The sequence below is a fragment of the Ochotona princeps genome, chromosome 11, assembly GCF_030435755.1.
Source record: "Ochotona princeps isolate mOchPri1 chromosome 11, mOchPri1.hap1, whole genome shotgun sequence".
NCBI lineage: Eukaryota > Metazoa > Chordata > Mammalia > Lagomorpha > Ochotonidae > Ochotona > Ochotona princeps.
This window is the reverse complement of record NC_080842.1, coordinates 5,625,141-5,643,713: the sequence shown is the minus strand read 5'-3', so window position 1 is coordinate 5,643,713 and position 18,573 is coordinate 5,625,141. Positions and strand designations below refer to the sequence as shown.

The 18,573-nt window shown below is 40.7% G+C and overlaps 1 protein-coding gene across 3 annotated transcripts in view; it reads right to left on the bottom strand.

Annotated features, from left to right (window-relative positions):
• Positions 1 to 7,816: 7,816 nt before the first annotated feature.
• The window catches only part of ADAM18 (ADAM metallopeptidase domain 18), an 83,022-nt gene continuing 72,265 nt past the window's right edge, over positions 7,817 to 18,573 (bottom strand). For 2 of the 3 annotated variants that reach the window (XM_058669785.1, XM_058669787.1), the window contains 3 exons: positions 16,600 to 16,753; positions 15,506 to 15,571; positions 7,817 to 7,918 (listed from right to left, as the gene is read on the bottom strand). In XM_058669785.1, the coding sequence (XP_058525768.1) occupies positions 7,876 to 7,918; positions 15,506 to 15,571; positions 16,600 to 16,753 (263 nt within the window). In that variant the 3' untranslated portion in view covers positions 7,817 to 7,875. The remainder of the gene's footprint in view (positions 7,919 to 15,505; positions 15,572 to 16,599; positions 16,754 to 18,573) is intronic. The other variant, XM_058669786.1, reaches the window with a different exon arrangement.

The following is an 18,573-nucleotide window of genomic DNA, read 5'->3' as shown; positions in this document are numbered from 1 at the left end:
TTATTACGAAAAGCACTGCATATTTGATGTGGTGCAGTGCCTTAGGTTGACATTTGTGATGCAGGCATCTCAAACCAGCACCAATCCAAATCCCAGCTACTTCAGTTCTCTTTGCGTTTCCTGCTAACGTGCCTGGTAAAGCCCTGGAGGATGTCCCATGTTCTTGGGCTCCTAACGTTGTGCGGGAGCCATGCATACAGTTCCAGACTTCTGATGTTGGCCTTTTCTAACCCCAGATGTGTGACCATTTGAGCAATTAATTAGTGATTGAAGGTTGTCTCTTATTTTCTTCATGACTTTGAAACCAATGAATAAATCTAAAAAACATGACTGAAACTGTTGGCTACCTTGGATATTATTTACATTGTAATATCTTTTTGATATATTTTTGTTGCAAAGTCAGATTTACAGAGAAAAGGAGAGACAGAAAGATCTTCCATCCACTGGTTCATTGCCCAAGTGACTGTAAAGGCCAGAGCTGGGCCAATCCAAAGCCAGGAGCTTCTTCCAAGGCCCTCATGCAGGTACAGGGTCTCAAGGCATTGGGCCATCTTCTATTGCTTTCCCAGGCCACAAGCAGGGAGCTGGATGGGAAGTGGAGCAGCTGGGATACAAACCAGCAACCATAGAAGGCAAATGTGAATAACATCCCAATAAAATGACAATGGAAGATTAAATCAATGAATAATCCATTGCTAAATGACAGAAACAAACTATCACCTATCTGTATTAATTGTGAATGTAAATGGCTTAATGCCTGCAGTGATGAACTTATGACTATTTATGAGGACCTATAGTGTTGTAATAATATTGGAGAACTCAGTGTGGTGGGGGGCGGGGGTGGGATTTGTGAGGGCTAGGGGAAATCCCAGAACCTATGGAACTATATCATAAAATGATAATAATAAAAAATGAAAAAAAAGCTTAAAAATTTTTGAAGTAAAAATAAAGAATTAAAAAGCAAAACACTGTGTCTTTATGATAATAGCATGATTTTAAAGCTCAAGGTCCAAAACAGAACTAACTAAATGCAAAGTTAACATAACAAAGGGAACAGTAAAACTTAAAACAGAAGTAAAATATTGAATAGAAAATCCAATTGGCAGGGTAAACATAACTAGAAAATTTAATAGATCCTTATTGGCGCAAAGAAAAAAGTGAAAGATCCAGTAACTATAAGCAGAAATCAGAACAGAGACGTTGAACTTATGACAGAGAGATGAAAAGTATCCCGAAGCCCATTAAGGCTAGTCATATGCCAACCCATTTGGTCAGTCTGGAATAAACTCATAGAGTCCCGGAAATATAACACCTATCAAGTAAGAAAGAAACATTTAACCAGACCAATAACAAATAGAGATTGAATTAGTTGCCAGGAAAAAAACAAACAAACAAACAAACAAAAAGCAAAACCTTTGAACAGCTAACAAACCAAACATTTAAATGGCCCATTTTGAACTCTTCTAAAAAGCGACAGAACTACTTGATGAGACCAGCATTCGCCTGATTCCAAAGCTGAACAAAACACAAGATAAAGAAGGAAAGAGTAATATAACTGTCCAGAGAATACATAGTGAACAACCAGATAATTACTAAATCATAAAAAGCGCGCAAACTAAAATTTAAACCTTCACAACTCCATGGACATATACAACATTTAGACACAATAAAATTTTACCCCGTTTGACATTTGGCAATAATATTAAAAAGTCCAATAGCCTGGTCAACTGTCTCCACAAAACGGGAGATAGATCCATTGGCATTCTTGAGGCCTCGTAAGAATACCAAGGGAAGCCCTAGGATTTGAAACCTTTGAATTCTTAAATGCTTTTTTTTAGGATTGCTAAAAATATCTGAAACAGGATTTGTTGTTGAAGTTAGCATAACACATTATAGATTACAATTGGTTATTGACGTGAGATCATCACTCAAATATCTTTAAAACAAATGCAAAACCTTGACACATTAAAGGCAGTGAGGAACCTGATAACCAGCGTTCACCATTGTTCTGAGTAAAATTCGTAAATTCAGTTTCTAGTGTCCATTCATCTGGAGACCACAGATTACATTCGCCAATAAACTCTAAATAAGAATGCAATTGCTGCCTAGTTACCTTTGCTCCACTTTTCACTAAAAATTTCTTCATAAGAGAGATGAAAGACTATGCTCTACATTGGTTCTGGCCCGTTTTTCCACTCACCACTTTCTGTGGGGGTCTCCGCTGCACTTTCTCTTCTTTCAAGTTCCTGTTCAGGTGCCACTTGTCGCTGTCCCGCAGCAATGGACTTGGTGCACGGAGCTGATAGTAACACGTGTGGACCCCGAATGATGGTCAAAAGCTGAAGTTTATTAGTGGCATCAGATTTTATACACTGAGGCTCATGTGGGATAAGGGAGGAAGTATTGAGCTTATCAACAAAACCCATCAACTATTTCTATACTTTTGTTTTGAATTCCTTTTGTTTTGTATATTCTACCAAGTGTTCCCATTCGCACGCTGTCCACTCAACTGTTCTCATACAAGTGATTCCAATCAGTTATACAAAAGGTATCCACTCAGTTGTTATCACACAAATATTATCCAATCAACTGTAATCCTGTGCTCACATTGTCCTCCTACTTTATAGGACGGGGTTATTTGAACAGCCTGATACTGGCACAAAGACAGAGAAGAAGATCAAGGAAGTAAAATAGAAGCAGCAGAATGGAAGTCACACAGACACAGCCAAATAGCCTTCGATAAGAAAACAGATGACAATCCAGGGAAAAATGAAGGTCTCTTCAATAAACGCTGTTGAGACAATTGGTTGATAGCCTGCAGAAACAAGAAGCTAGATCCACGCCTTTTACCATACACAAAGATCAAATCTAAATGGATAAAAGATACACATCTACATTTACATCCAAAAACCATCAAACTTCTGAAAGAAAAAGTTGGAAACACTCTGCAGGATATAGGTGTAGGCTCTGAGTTCCTAGAAAAGTCATAAAAAGCAAAGGTAATCAAGACCAAAATAAATACATGGGACTGCATCAAACTAAGAAGCTTTTGCACAGCAAAGGAAACAATCGACAAAGTAAAATAGCAACCAACAGGATGGAAGAAAATTTTTGCACACTACACAGGAGACAGGGGGGTTAATCTCTAGAATACATAAAGAATTCCAGATCAATCAAAACAAACAAACAAACAAAAACCAAACAAACCCATCAAGCAATTGGCAAGGAGACTGGGCAGACACTTTGTAAAGGAACAAATCCAAATGGCTAACATGCATATGAAAAAATGTTCAAGCTCCCTGGTAATAAGGGCAATCCAAATAAAAATATCACTGAGGTACTACCTAATGCCAGTGAGAAGGACTCACATACGAAAAGCCAACAACAACACTTGCTGGCAAAGATGTGGGGGAAAGGGAATCCTACTCTTCCACTGCTGGTGGGACTGCAGGCTGGTGCAGCCTCTGTGGAAATCAGTATTGAGAATACTCAGACAACTGAAAATCTGCATACCATATGACTCAGCAATAGCACTTCTTGGAATATATCCAAAAGATTTGTTACATGAGAAAGCAACATGCAGTGCCATATTCATAGCAGCACAATCAATAATCACAAAAACACGGAAGCAACTGAAATACCCATTAACAGATGACTGGATAAGGAAACTATGACTCATCTACTCTATGGAATACTACTCAGGTATTGAACAAAAATGAGTACATTTCCTCATGGCCAAGTGGTACTGGGCTTCCCTGAGGTTTTCTCTCTTTTCCTCTAGAAACAAGAAATTCTCCGGTATGGGGCAGGAAGATCCAGACACCACTGCTCTGCTTTGTTGCTTTGTGCATCTTGATCCGGCTTCCGACCTGTGTTCCTAACCTTCTCTTACAGTCCCACTGTGTTCGCAGCTTTCTCCTACAGTGTCCTTTAGGTCTTCCTCAGCTAATCATCTTGAGGAATAGCAGGTTTAGTTTGGCTTGCTGAAGGGGGAATATGCTGGGTGGCTCCATAGGATCATTGATCCATTGGTGGTAGACCATTGCTGATTTCAGAGCATGTTGTTTAGTTCTCATGTATTTGTAAACCTTAATCAGTTCATCTTCTTCTTGTTATATTCTTTCATGATTTGAGGAATAATTTCCATTTTGCAAAGATGTACTGATATTTGATTCATAAATGGTTCCTATGCTGAGAAGGAAAATGTACATTCTGTAGGTACTCAGTTAAATGTTCTGTAGATTCCTGTTAGTTCCATTTGTTCTAAAATATGGTTCCATTCTCATGCATCTTTTTTGAATATCTATCGATGATCTGTCAATTGATAGCATCGGATAGAAGCTGAAACCACCGACCATTATTATAGTGGGGTCTGTCTCTCTCCAGAGGTCCTAATAATGTCTTCTTTGTGTATCTGTGGGGTCTAGTGTTTGGTATGAATATATTTATGATTGTTTGATCTTCTTTCCAAATTGATTCTGTTTTCAGTTTGTAAATTCCTTTATTTTTAGTTTATGACTTAAAGTTTGTCTTATCTGATAGAGTTATTGGTGTGGAGCTTGATTTTGGTTTTCATTTTCATGGTATGTCTTTTTTCAATTCCTTCAGTCTATGTGGATCTTGACGGTAAGCTGCCACCTGCTGCCTGTTGGGATATGCCTTATCAGGATGCTGGAGTCTGCAGCTGTGCCAAAGTCAAACTCAGGCACCCCGGAATGGAATTGAGGCACCCCGATAGATGTCTTAACTGGTGACCAGAGGTCCACTTGAGCATTTATTTTTCACTCAACTAAAACTGATAGTGATACCATTGTTTTCCATTTATGTTTTCTAAGTAAAAATATGTACATTTGTACCCAATTCATTTTCAATGTTCTCGATGTCCTCTATGGTCATTTGGAAAGTTCAGTTCAAAAATCTTGATAGCAGAATCTGTAGTTGTTTCGTCTAAGCATCTAAAACTGCTTCACATAAGGAAGAATGTAAAATTTTTTTAATTTATTTTTATCATGTTTTTGACAATCTTTACACAGTTAATCAGGGTAAAAAGGTTCAAGGGCTACAGGAAAGCAGGTAAGACCATCATTTCCATATTGTTTCCTTCATGTTTAAAGGGGGGTATTTAGGGAAATTTTTGAAAACAATAGGAATACCATATTTTAACCAACATGTTATTTTGATTTCTATTTATGTCTTTTTATAGGGTTTCAGTAAGCAAATCAAGTCACATCTGATATTTTATTCTCTTTGAAATTTCCTTTTGTAGATTTTTATGATAAACTTTCAACACAGCATATATTACCATTTTCTCTCAATTTTATTGGCGTCTTCCACTTGTCCCTTTTGTGTCACTTATTCCTGAAGGAGGAAGCCAGGAGGAATTATTGTGGGCTACAAGTTCTCTGGGCATAATTAAGTATTCTGTGTGCTCTAACAGTGAAAATGTTACACATTCTATTTTACTTATTCTAAAGTAATAGCTTCTCAAGTTGTCACAATGCTCTTTTATTGGACAATGTAATGGGGAAATAAGAAGTAAGTGGATAACAAAAGGGGAAAAGTAAGGAACCCAAAAGTTAAGAAAATGATGTTTGAGGCATTAGAGTACTGTTGGTATCTAGCACCAGAGCTTAGTAAGTTAACATGGGTTGGTGTGGTACAGGAGGTTAAGCCACTGTCTGTGACAACGGCATCCCACATCAGACTGTCAGTTCAAGTCTGAAAGCTTCTGATCCAGCTCCCTGCCACTGTGCCTGGGAAGACAGCAGAAACTGGCCCAAGCACTTGGGTCCTTGCACCTACACGGACACCTGAACGAAGCTCCTGTTTCCTAGATTTGGTCTGGTTCAATCCCAGGTGTTTGAACCATGGAGCATGAACCAAAAGATGGACGGTTTCCCTCAGGTTTGTTTGTTTGTTTGTTTGTTTGTTTGTTTGTTTGTTTTTGTTTTTGCCTCTACAACTGTCTTCTAAATACATGAACCAGTAGTAAGCGATTAATTCAAAGCAGAAGGACCTGGCATGCAAGGGAAATGCTGGGGTACCCAGGTTCTAAGCTCAGATACAGAGAGATTTACCTACATCTGTTTTTCTGGGCTTGAGTAGAGGATGTTGCTGGCAACAGATGCCAAGAAGGAGAAGGGAGCTTTGTTAGATTGCTCAGAGGGAGGAAGCTTCTGTCCAGAACTCTCACAGCTCTGGGGTTAACAGTGGCATGCTCTGTGCCCGGCAAAGCAGCCTAGCTCTGGCCTTAAGGGCTTCTGACAGCAACAAGGCTGTTTGCTGTCTCTGAATACAGTGGGATGCAGCAGAGGCTCAGCAGGAGCTCTGGGCACGGAGGGAGGAGATGTGTGTTCCATTTGTGGACTAGGCTGGGTATAAAATCTCTTTATCAAGGTTGTTGCCTCTTAAAAAGCATCCTGCAAGTAAGCACAAATTCAACATCGAGTGATTAAATTAATTTAAAAGGTGAGGAAATCACAGATACACGTGAGGAAATTATAAACACACGTGGGTCAGGAAAGGAAAGTAGGAGAGAGAAGTTTCTACCTTGCCTCCTGTGTGTAGGAACAGAGAGTGAGGGAAGGAGTACAAGGGTGGGAGGGAAAGAGAGAGAGAGAGAGAGAGAGAGAGAGAGAGAGAGAGAGAGGGAACCAGAGCCCAAGAGAGTGCAAGAACCCAAGAGTGCATCTTTATGAGGTTGGATCAAAATCAGCACTTGAGACGTGAACTGGCATTCCCAAGTGGAATGTAAGGGGTCTCATGCTGTTGTACAATACTGACTGACCCTGGCCATGCTTTTCGAAGTACTTATTTGCTCCTTTGATAGTGCAGAATGACGGAGAAAAGCAGAAAGAGGGAGAGATCTTTTATCCCATGATTCACTTCCCAAAGGGCTGCAACGGCTGACACTGGGCCAGGTTCAAGTTAGGAGACTAAGGCACTATTCCACACAAGGTCAGGGCGCTAAGCATTTAGACCATCTTCTGTTGCCTTCCGAGGCAGAGGCAGAGCAACTGGGACCCAAACAGATGCCCTTACAGGGTGTCAGGGTTCCTGACAGCCAGGGAGGTGAATTTTGGGAATGGGGTGAGTTGATGAGCATGTGGAGTGAATAGCATTCCGTGGGGTGAAATATGGCTTCAAGCTCCTGACTCAAGCTAGCTCCCTGCCAATCCATGTCCAAACTAATCACAAAGACCTCCATTGCGGTATGGATTTGATTTACAGATCATGTGGGTCTCAGGATTCTCTTAGCTACGGCGGCCAGCGTGGCTGTGTTTTCACTTGCCTGTTTTGCCCCATCCAGAGCCCACTGACTGGGGATGCACAGAAGAGGCCGCTGTGGAGCTTATAATAACACGCGTGGACTCTGACTGATGGCCGAAAGCCGAAGCTTATTAGTGGCATCAGACTTTATACACTGAGGGTCATGTGGGATGAGGGAGGAGGTATTGAGCTTATCAACAAAACCCATCAACTGTTTCTATACTTTCATTTGGAACTCCTTTGCATATTCCACCAGTGTTCTCATTCACACGCTGTCCACTCAACTGTTCTCATACAACTAATATGCATTTAGCTAGACAAATGGGACCCACACAGTTGTTTTCACACAAATATTGCCCTATCAATTGTAACCTTGTGCTCGCTGACCTTCTAGGGTCACAACGTTCCTTTACACCCAGGCAGGGTCCCAGCTCTGTAGACTATGGGGCCATCCCTGGCCAGTGCCTTTGCATAAACACCTGGGAGCCAGAGCTTTGACATACAGAGGCTTTATTTTGCCGATTTGGCGTTAAAAAAGTATTTGGGACAACACAGAATTACAGCACAGTTTCTCCTTTAGACTACGGCTTGCAGTTCTTGGCAACGTTAATACTTCAAGTTGTAGCTTTCAGGGACAATGGACGAATTACTGGAGAAACAAAACAAACAAAAATCAATTTACAGCACTTTCAGTGGTGGCCAGTCCCTGCATACTCTTTATCTAATACTGTTTTCTCTCTCTCTTTCTCTCTCTCTTTTTTTATACTGTCAAATCAAATTAGCCCCAGGTAGAGAAAAACAAGCATTAATTCTATTAGAGATAAACATGATCCCTGAAAAGCTACCTACTAATTACAAATAACAATCCAAAGACAAAATCATGGGATTTGTTACTTTGTATCGATTTAAAATGCAGGTCTCAGACAGAAAAATTACAAGTATAAAATAACTTTGTAAGTACAATCCAAATCTATTTACTGTGGAAAACTAAATGAAAGATTAGTTATAGCTCATCAATGTGGAGTTGACACACGAAAAAGCAAAAGCAATAACGCAGAAAAAGCCCTCATTTTACGGTTAATATTCAGGCTTAGCATTTGCATAATATCACTTAGCCATTATTGCTGCATTTTAAAGTGTTTATCATCATACTGACTTCCATAGTGGCTGCACTAGCCTGCATTCCCACCAGCCGTGGAGTAGGGTTCCTTTTTCTCGACAACCTCACCAGCAGGTGTTGTTGGTAGTTTTCTATATGTGGGTAATTCTTTCAGGCGTTAGGTGGAACCTCAGTGTTGTTCTTATTTGAATTTCCCTTTTTGCCAGGGAACTTGAACATTTTTTTCATGTGTTTGTTAGCCATTTGAATTTGCTCCTTTGTAAAGTGTCTGCTCATTTCCCTTGCCCATTTCTTGACTAGTTTGTTTCGATGATATGGTTGTTCTGGAGCTCTCTGTGTATTTTGGAAATTAGCCCTGTGTCTCCTGTGTAGTGTGCAAAGATCTTTTCCCATTCTGTTGGTTTCTTATTTTGCTGATTGTTTCCTTTGCTGTGCAGAAACTTCTTAGGCAATTAAAATTCACCTACCATATGACCCAGCAATACCACTTCTAGGAATACATCTGAAAGGTGTGGTACATGACAAAGCAACACGCACCCCAATGTTTACTGCAGCACAATAGACAATTGCAAGAACTTGGAACCAACCTAAATGCCCTTCATCAGAGGACTGGATAAACAAACTGTGGTTCATCTACATTTTGGAATACTACTCAGCGATTTTTAAAAAAATGGAATACATTACTTTGTGGCCAAATGGGCCAAACTAGAGACCATATGCAAAGGGAAATGAACCAATCGCAAAAGATCAGATATCATATGTTGGCTCTGATATAATATAATATGATGTCAAATCTAGAGATGTCATATATGAATCTTACTCTATGTTAATCAATGTTAATTCATACTTACTTGTACCTAATGTAACAAGAACTTGTTATGTACTTTATTAATTAACTATCCACAAGAGCTGGGCTGTTTATAACCATCTGAGACACCCAGTGTCCACATATAACTGTTATTGGTACAGCCCATAAACAAGGAAGGCCTAATCCACACTGCACCTATATTAGGGCCCAGGACACAACAATTAACCTACAATGAAAACTTATTCTCCTGTATGGCTGGGAGACACTCCAGTGGAAGTAGAGTGGACTTGGGAAAATTCACGATGGACACACATTATGAACCTGGAGGCAAGAACAGAGAGGAGGGGAGGGAACTTTGGGGAAGAGGGAAGGAAATCCCACTACTAACTAAATTGCATCAAAAAACAATTTAAAAAATTAACCATCTCAGTAACAGACAGTCGCACATACATACTGTTGCAGACACACACCAAGGGGACCTGGAGAGATGCCATCAAGAACACCAAAGACTCCAGAGACTCAAGCCCAGCGAGGCTAGTAAAACCTAGCATTGCCAGATCTAACGATGTGCTTGTACAGGTGAGTTTGAGAGAACAGAGGCTCTGCACATACCACCGTGCCATGTCTAGTCCGGTGCGCCTCCCCTCCCCCCGATCAGGCTGGCGTTTCAAACAGCTCCATCGCAGCGCACTGCAGCAACTCTGTGTCTGTACAGCGCCTAACAGCGTCAGTTGCGGTTCTGGTCCAGCTGTGCCAAGGCTCATCTCAAGGTGCCACCACAGAGGCAGCTGGCAGGGCGTGGCAAGCGGATTGTGGCAAAGCTTGATTTAGGGTGCCCCCTAGTGTTGAAAAAGCAGAAGTACCCTCGGACTTAACAAGTGGACGGCTTAGTATAGCATCAGAAACAAAACCGGGTTACTAAAACAGTGAAAAACAAGTCATTTTTCAGTGCAAAATCAGTGTTCTCTGTCAGAATCCTAATGTACGCATGAAGTCATCTAATGGGCAAAGCGAAGCACCAGCTCAACCGCCTTGGATCCGAGTGTGCCCAGTGCTTGGAGGAAGACTCACAATGTCTGTTTCAGGAAACATAATGGAATTCAACACAAACAACTTAATATTTCACTATTAATTGAATTTTTTTAAAAAAAAACCCAAATACTTAAAATGACAATCACAGTATGAAAAATCTGTCAATAACACAAAAGCACAAACAGAAAATGTCTGTTATTGTGAAGGCTTGAAAAAATTCATCAGGAAAGATGGAGAAACCTTTGGCACAGCATGAAAAGACAAATTATAAGGTAAATACAGGGACTGGATAAGGCCAAGGAAAAAGAAGAAAACAACAACAAAACTTCCAGAACAGAAAAACACACACATCAGATGCTACTGAGTCTGCCCCAAGATATATTATAATGAAGCTGTCCAAAGTTAATGATGGAGATGATTATCAAATACTTGGGAGAAAATAAACAGTGCTTACAGGGGTTTGCAATTCACCTGGCCACAGACTTCTCAGGTGCACTTTTGTAGCCAGGGGGAAGCAGGGCAAGACTTGCATAGCACTGAAGGACACAGCGTTGAAGGAAAGATAAAGACATTCCCAGACAAGGGTCAGAAAGGATAAAGTCCTCACCCTGCATGCACTGGGATCCTAGAGGGTTCTCCGGTTTGTGTCTAGCTGCCCTGCTTCCCATCCAGCTCCCTGCTTGTGGCCTGGGAAAGCATTCAAGGATGGCCCAAAGCCTTGGGACCCTGCACCCGTGTTGGGGACCTGGAAGAAGCCCCTGGCTCCTGACTTTGGTTCAGTTAACTACGGTGAGTTGAGCTTTTTCGGGGACTTGGGGAGTGAACCGGAGGATGACAGATCTTTCTCTCTGTCTCCCCTTCTCTCTGTAAATCTGACTTTCCAATAAAATAAATCTATTTTTTAAAAAAACACATTCTCAGATGAAGAAATGCTGAGAATCTTTATCCGCAAGAGCTGTCTTACAAGAATTTCGTTCGAACTGGAAGGAGATGTTAAAGGCATTAAGCAAGTGTAGAAAGATAGAAATCCCACTGAAAGAGTGGCTACATACGCAAATCCAGAAGGATCTAGTAGAGTAAGCATGATTAAAAGTCATTTATATCTTTATTCTGATTACTAAAATGAGAAACGTATGTGATGAACCCCAAAGTGCTAGGAAACAGAACAGAAGGACATAAAGTGGGATATCAAAAATGTAAAATATTTGGAGCAATGCAGTGTGAGTGAATTCTTTGCACTTCTTATTTGTTTCTTTGTCAAACTGCTGTCATTTCAAAGTAGCCCTTCACAGCCAAAATGTATAGATTTGGTGGGTCTGGCAGTAACCACAAAGAAAAAAAACACTTAAAATAATGAGCAAAACCTAAAAACATACCGCTAGAGCAAATGATTTAGCAAGAAAGAAGACTGTAGGAACGGGAGTAAGAAGGAAGCTACAACCAAGCTGAATCAGAAGCAGGAAATGACAACAGAAAAGCCTTGCTTATTAGGAATTATCTTACACGTAAGTGAGTTAAGTTTTTCCATTAAAACATGTAGACTGACAATGAATTCTAAAGAACACCAATTATAATTTGCTTAAGGCCATAACGGTGTCACAGTGTGTGTTAAGCCACTGCTTGGGATGCCAGCAACTCCTGTTGGAGTGTTGGTTTTAGTTCTGGCTGCTCCACATCCGATCCAGTCCCCTGCGTAGTTCCAGCGCCTGTTTTTCCGGTTCAATTCCTTGCCAATTCCTCTTCATGTCTTTCCTGTCTGCACTGACTGTTCAGTAGTAAGTCGTCCCATTTCCATGTGTTGTGACAGTTCAAGTACTCAAGGCAGAGCCACCCTTGTTTCATCCTGTCCCAGCCTTGACTACTGTGGCCACTTGAGAATGAAACCTGCTCCCTTACACAGATAAATATTTTCTGTAAAAAAAAAAAAATGTTTTGTTGTTGTTGTAAGAGCATGCGTATGTTGAAAGTGGAAGGATGAGATAAGGTATTCCACCAAAATGGAACCGCAGGAAAAGCAAGAGTAAGAGCAGGCGATCTTTATGTTGGACAAAATAGATTTGATACCTAAAATGGCACAAAATGAGACACAATTGTGACATCATGATTAGGGGATCCAATTCACTAAAAAAGGAATCAATACTTGTCAAAAATACTAGCTGCGCATCAGAACACCCAAATACGTAAGTTAAATATTCATGAACCTAGAGTGAACTCAAATACAACTCAGTAGGGGAATTTCATATCCTGTTTCCGGAAGCTGCCAGATCATCCGTGCAGCACATCCGCAGAGGAACAACAGGGTAACAGCTGCCCACAGAGCGCCACAAGCACAAGCCGCAGTCCTCCCCCAAACACACGCAGACCTCTCCACAAAAGCTTACATCAGTGGTCCAAACACATATCCCAAGAAACTACAAAAGGTAGAAATCTACTGAATATGTTTCTTGCACCAGAATCTCACAAAATTGAAATCAACAAGAAAAACTTCAGAAACTACATGGAGTGGGGAGATATAGTGGTAGGTGAGTTAAAACAGCTCCACTTCCTTTATTGCATTTAGTTAATGAATGAATTTTTTATTTGAAAGGTAGATTTACAGAGAGAAGAGTGGAGAGAGAGAGAGAAGGAGAAAGAGAGAGAGAAAGAGAAGAGGGAGAACTCCCATCCACTGGTTCACTTCCCCAATGGTTACAATAGTCAGAATTAGGCTGATCATAAGTACAGGGGCCCAAAGACTTGAGCCATCCTTCTCTGTTCTCCTAGGCCATAATTGGGGAACTGGACTGAGAGTAGAGCAATGGAAACCAAATCGGGTGTTGGCACTGCAGGTGGAGGCTTAGCCTATTATGCCGTAACACTGACTTTAGCTCTTCCAGTTCTGATCCAGCTCCCTGCTGATGTGCCTGGGAAAGCAGTGGAAGATGGTCCAAGTCCTTGAATCCCTGCAACCATGTGGGAGACTCAGAAGAATCTCCTAGCTCCTGGTTTTGGCCTGGCCAAACCCTAGCAATTGAGGTAAATGGGGGAATTGGTCAGCAGATGGAGGACCTTTCCATCTCTGTCTCCTTCTCTCTCTCTCTCTCTCTCTCTCTCTCTCTCTCTCTCTCTCTCTCTCTCTCTCTCTCTTTCTGCATTTCAAATAAACAAAATTAATCTAGAAAAGTGAAACTACCTAAATACTTGACAACTAAACAACATACAACTTCATTAATGGAGAAAGGAAGAAGTTGAGAAGAAAATTTAATATCTCTTGAAATAAAGGAAGTGGAATACAACATCTTTACACCTGTGGGAAACTCTTTTTTTCCTTCATCTTAGTTCTGTGTTCCATGAACATAATGTCCAGGGAAGATACAGAAGCAACCTGCTGACAAGCAGGAGTTGTCACAGGTCCAGGGTGAGACTGCGGTCACTCAAGGCAAGAACTTGAGGACCAAGGTTCGGCACAGTCAACCACACGACAAGCTCATGTGGCTGTGACTGTTGAGGTCACAGAGAATCAGCAAGCACGGCCAGCAGCGGCTGTGTTTGTCAGCACTCCACGATCAAGTGGTTTCAAACACTTCCTGAGACACACAGAGTCTAATTGCCCAAGAGCAGAGAGCAGGGGCGGCTGGGAGAGCAGGTGTGAAAGTAAAGGGTAGTGTGAAGGCAGCCAGAGCCCAGCACACCTGCAACAGTGGCATGGTTGGTGCTGTCAGGGAGTTAACCATGTAACCATCTGACAAACCATGACCTGGGTCGGTGTTTCAGAAAACTGACTGCAGTGGCTTGATCTGCAATGGGTCCTGTTTCTATCAGTAATAATCAGTGAGGAATGAAATGGGAATGGAATGCAAGAATCTCTGCAGAAATGGAAATGACCACCAGGGAATCCTAAGGACACGTTCTGCAGCTGATTAGCTGCTGATGTCTGTGGGATCCTATTCCATCAAAGAACACGCATGCACACGTGGCTCAACAACAGAAAACCTGAGCTGAAGACAACAAACAGACACGGAAATATGACACACAGCTTCTCACTAAGAAAAAAAAAAAGGCCAAATTGGATGATTTCATGGCTCATTTTGTTGCTAGATGTACGAAAGCCCACATTATACACATTAGTGTTTTGGAAGCTGGGCATAGACATATTGTATGCTCTGTGTGTTTGCTAAGCTTGGCCTGGAAACTTATGAAGCTGTCCATCAAACTGAACCACTATTAGCTCAGTATGTATATGTACTGGATAAATCCTTTAATGCCTTTTAACATTTATTCCTGTTACACATACTCCAGCAAAGAAATAGATACTGCTTAAAACTGGCAGTACTCCAAGGATTCTAAAGGACAGTTGTTTCTATGAAAAAAATTAGTAAACCATATTCAAAAGCAACTCAAAAGATAAGCAGAAAGAGATTAAAATATAGAAAAATGTGAATACAAACATTATATACAATTACCTCCTCTCCTTATATGCATACAACCAGTAAAACTGGACTCTTATGTTGTGAAATCTGCTTAGACTTGATTTTTAACTTTGAATTGTTGTCTCTCACCTCTAGGAAGCATTTGAAGCCCAAAGGACTTCCCATTATTCTTGTTTAACATTGCTATCCTGTCTATAGAGTTTCCTCATTTCTTTTCTTGTTCTTTATAATATAGAGTTTCTCGGGATTTCACACAATGTGACTTTGCTTTGTAGGATGTCATCTTCTTTTATAAAATTCAATGAATATTGTTACAAAGAGCAGAAGTGACGGTGAGAGGGAGTGTGATCCGTTAGGTTAAGCCACTCCTTGGGATGGCCACACCTCATATTAGAGTGTCGGATCAAACCCCAGTGACTTTGCCCGGAATCTGTTTTCCTGCTTGCACACCTGGGGAGGCATAAGCTGATGGCCCTCACATCCGAAACCTGGGTGGAGCTTCAGCATCTTGGCTTTGTCGTGTTGCCACCCTAGGTGCTGCAAGGAATTTGGATAATTAACCATAGATGGAACATGTCTCTCTCTGCTTCTGTACTGTACTTTTTAAGCAGACAAAAAAAAACACATTTAAAAAATCTTGTATAACAAGATATTCAAAATGTCATGTACCATTGTTTGGTAAATTGCTAAGATAAAGTATTATTTTTTTTACATCTGGTTAAAATAAATTCTTCAATTATTTCAAATGTATAGTTCTTGTAAAATAACCAGAACTAAGGAAACAAATGTAAGTATCTCAGGTCTGTTGGAAAGCTGAGAAGGACATCCACTGAGCCGGGGCGGTAGGGATGAGCGTGGGCCACATACATCACCCAGATCCCCTCAGCCGTGTCATGAGCCAGGCGCTTCTGTGGGTTCTTTCTTTCCTTTTCTCTGTAAAGAAGCATGGTAGGCCCATTAAGTTATCTCTTCTTACAGTGACTCTGACCCCTCACCGCCTCAGTAGCACACCTGCGTAAGTAGGTGCACAGCTAAAGACTCTTCACCAAAAAGGTGGGCAAGAATCACTTTCAAAGGGGCTAAAATCCTTTGTGACAGCTCTGTTTAGTGTGTCTCTCTTCAATGGATGGTGAAAGTTGATCCCTAGTTAGGGCATTAGGGGTGAAGCCACTGAGACAGCCAGCGTTTCAGAGGTTCTGCTCTCATGAGTGGCCTCAGGGGTTATTACCTGGAGAGAGTGGAGCTGCTGAGAGAAAGCCATTTTGTCTCTGTGCCTTGCAGGGAGCCCTTCTCACCATGAGTGTTGTCCTGGGCCACTTTGGGGCTCTGCAGAGTCCCCATACACAAGGAGTACTGCGCCAGCTAAAGACCAGACCCCTCTCGGCTTCTAGAACCAGGAGATCAACAAATCTCCATTGCTTGTAAATTACCCTGTTGTAACAACTTACACCGATTACCCAGTAGTATAAACATGAAATTACACAGGTGATGTTGCATTTAGGGACTCAAGCAGACTTCAGTGAGTCAAATGGCCATCAAAAGGGAAGCACAAAGGATAAGAAGAGTATGTACAAATTTACAATAAATGGGGTGCAATTTTAAACAAACTTGTCAAAGTTTATAGTATTGGAAAGATACTATGACACTGAAATAACTTGACAAGTGATATGCTAATGAGGACCCAAATAGAAGAAATCCCTAGCATGGGAAATCACACGCCTTCCTCTTTGACTTTTTAAGTCTCCAGAAGTGTGTAAATGCTTTTCAGGGAAGGTTCTAGATTACAGCATTTTTTTTTTATTGGCCCAACATACTGATAGTCAACTATTAAAAATCAAAATTGTCAGAGTGACATATACAATATTTAGTACACATTTTTGAATACGTATCACAAATGTTATGAACTGGACACTGGGAAGTGGTTAAAATTAAAACAAAGTATTGGCTGTAGTTATAGTTACCCTTCCTCTTCCGCCTTCTCTTCACTGCCTGCTTTTTTCATTTCACTCCTCTTAATGATCATGATGGTGAAAATTATGAAAAATGGCAGGACAATGTAGAAACTCAACACAATCCAGTTGTTGTGATTTGTTTTGTGGCGTTCTGGAAATACATCTAGAAATGAAAGACACTGGGCATCAAGTGGAACTCAGCAGATATTGAAATACATTAGTATTTCTTATTTTAATCATGCATAGTTTTACATGCTTGAAAACGTTAAAGTCTCACTAAACTATTTTTGATGAGGTAATTTTCTTTTGCCTGATAAGAACGATGATTAAGATATGTTTCCTTAAATTTTGAAGTAAACATTATTACTGATTCTAACTATACTATTATTTATAATAGATATTTACTATGCATGTCATACATTACTTATATGTAATATTACACAGCACATCTCTGGAGTTTATTCACTAACAGTTTCTGTATGCTAATGCTGAATCACCAAATCACTCTTGGGTTTTATGAATTTCACTATTTTATGCATCTCGTGTGAGTGCAATCATGCATCATTTCCTTTTTGTGACAGGCTTAATTCTCTTGGCACAGGGCCTAAAAATTCCATGTGATCTTACATGTGGTGGAATCCTGGTCTTTTCCAAGACTTGAGTATTCAACCCTATGCATATATCACATTTTTTTCCATATATTCATTGTCAATGGGTATTTAGGCTTTTCCACATTCTGGCAACTGTGAGGAGTGCTATGGTGAAGAGAGAAGTGCTAATACCACTTCCGGATTCTGTTTACATTCCTTCCAATAATGTTCCCAGAAGAGGGACTGATGGACTCTATTATGATGTATACAATGGAATATCTTTCAGCTTATAAAAAGAATGAAGTTCTGTAATTTATGTAGTCCTACTTATTTATTAATCTTTTTTTGTTTCCTTTGCTTTTAATGTCATTTCCCATGAAACCACTGCCAAAATCACATCGTGAAGTTTTGCTCCTGTGCTCATCTAGAAATTGCATAGACTCTGGTCACATTTATCTGCCTCTTCTCCGCCTGGATAGGATTTGTGCATGCAATAGAAGATGATCAGCTAACGAATTACTTTGCAAAGACTTCCTCAGCCCAACCGGAGTTGAGGAAATCTGTCATCATTAATTCTGTGTTACGGAAGATGCTTGGAAGAGATCTCAAATTGAAACGAGAGGATGCTAAGCAGGCGATGTGCAGCATAAGAAACCTCACGGAAGAATGTTGTATTGCTGTAGTGGTGTAATTGTTGTAAACATCACTCACACCTCTAGTATAAACAGTGAAATAGAAAAATGCTGTAACTGTAGCAAAAACATGCTAGGGCACACACATTATTAAGGGGTATAAATTATAATGATAACTATGTAGAGTGTGAGTTAGGGGAATAAATGTGCTTTTTTTTCTGTAGGTAACTTAACATACATCTTACTAACATGATCAGTTTTCACTGTGTGGTGAGTTAAATTATATTATCCATCGCCACTGACCCCCAGGATAAGCATTTGGGGAATCTGGAACTGTATGTAGCTCAGAATTGAACTCAAGTACTCTGAGATGTGACATGAATCAGATGTCTAAAATCCACTGATCTTTACTGATATTCTACTTCATTCTTGCTCTGGTTTTTGTGTTCCCTTTTCTAGACTTAATTTGGATTAATTTGATCTTAAGATTTTATTTATTTTCATTGGAAAGGCAGTCATATAGAGAGGAGGAGAGACAGAAAGGAAGATCTTTCGTCCAATGATTCATCTCCAAGCAGCCGCAATGGCTGGAGCTGAGCTGATCCAAAGCCAGGAGCCCAGAGCTTCTTCCGGGTCTCCCACGCAGGTGCAGGGTCCCAAGGCTTTGGGCCGTGCTGGACTACTTTCCCAGGCCTCAAGCAGGGAGCTGGATGGGAAGTGGAGCTGCTGGGATTAGAACCGGCACCCATGTGGGATCCTGG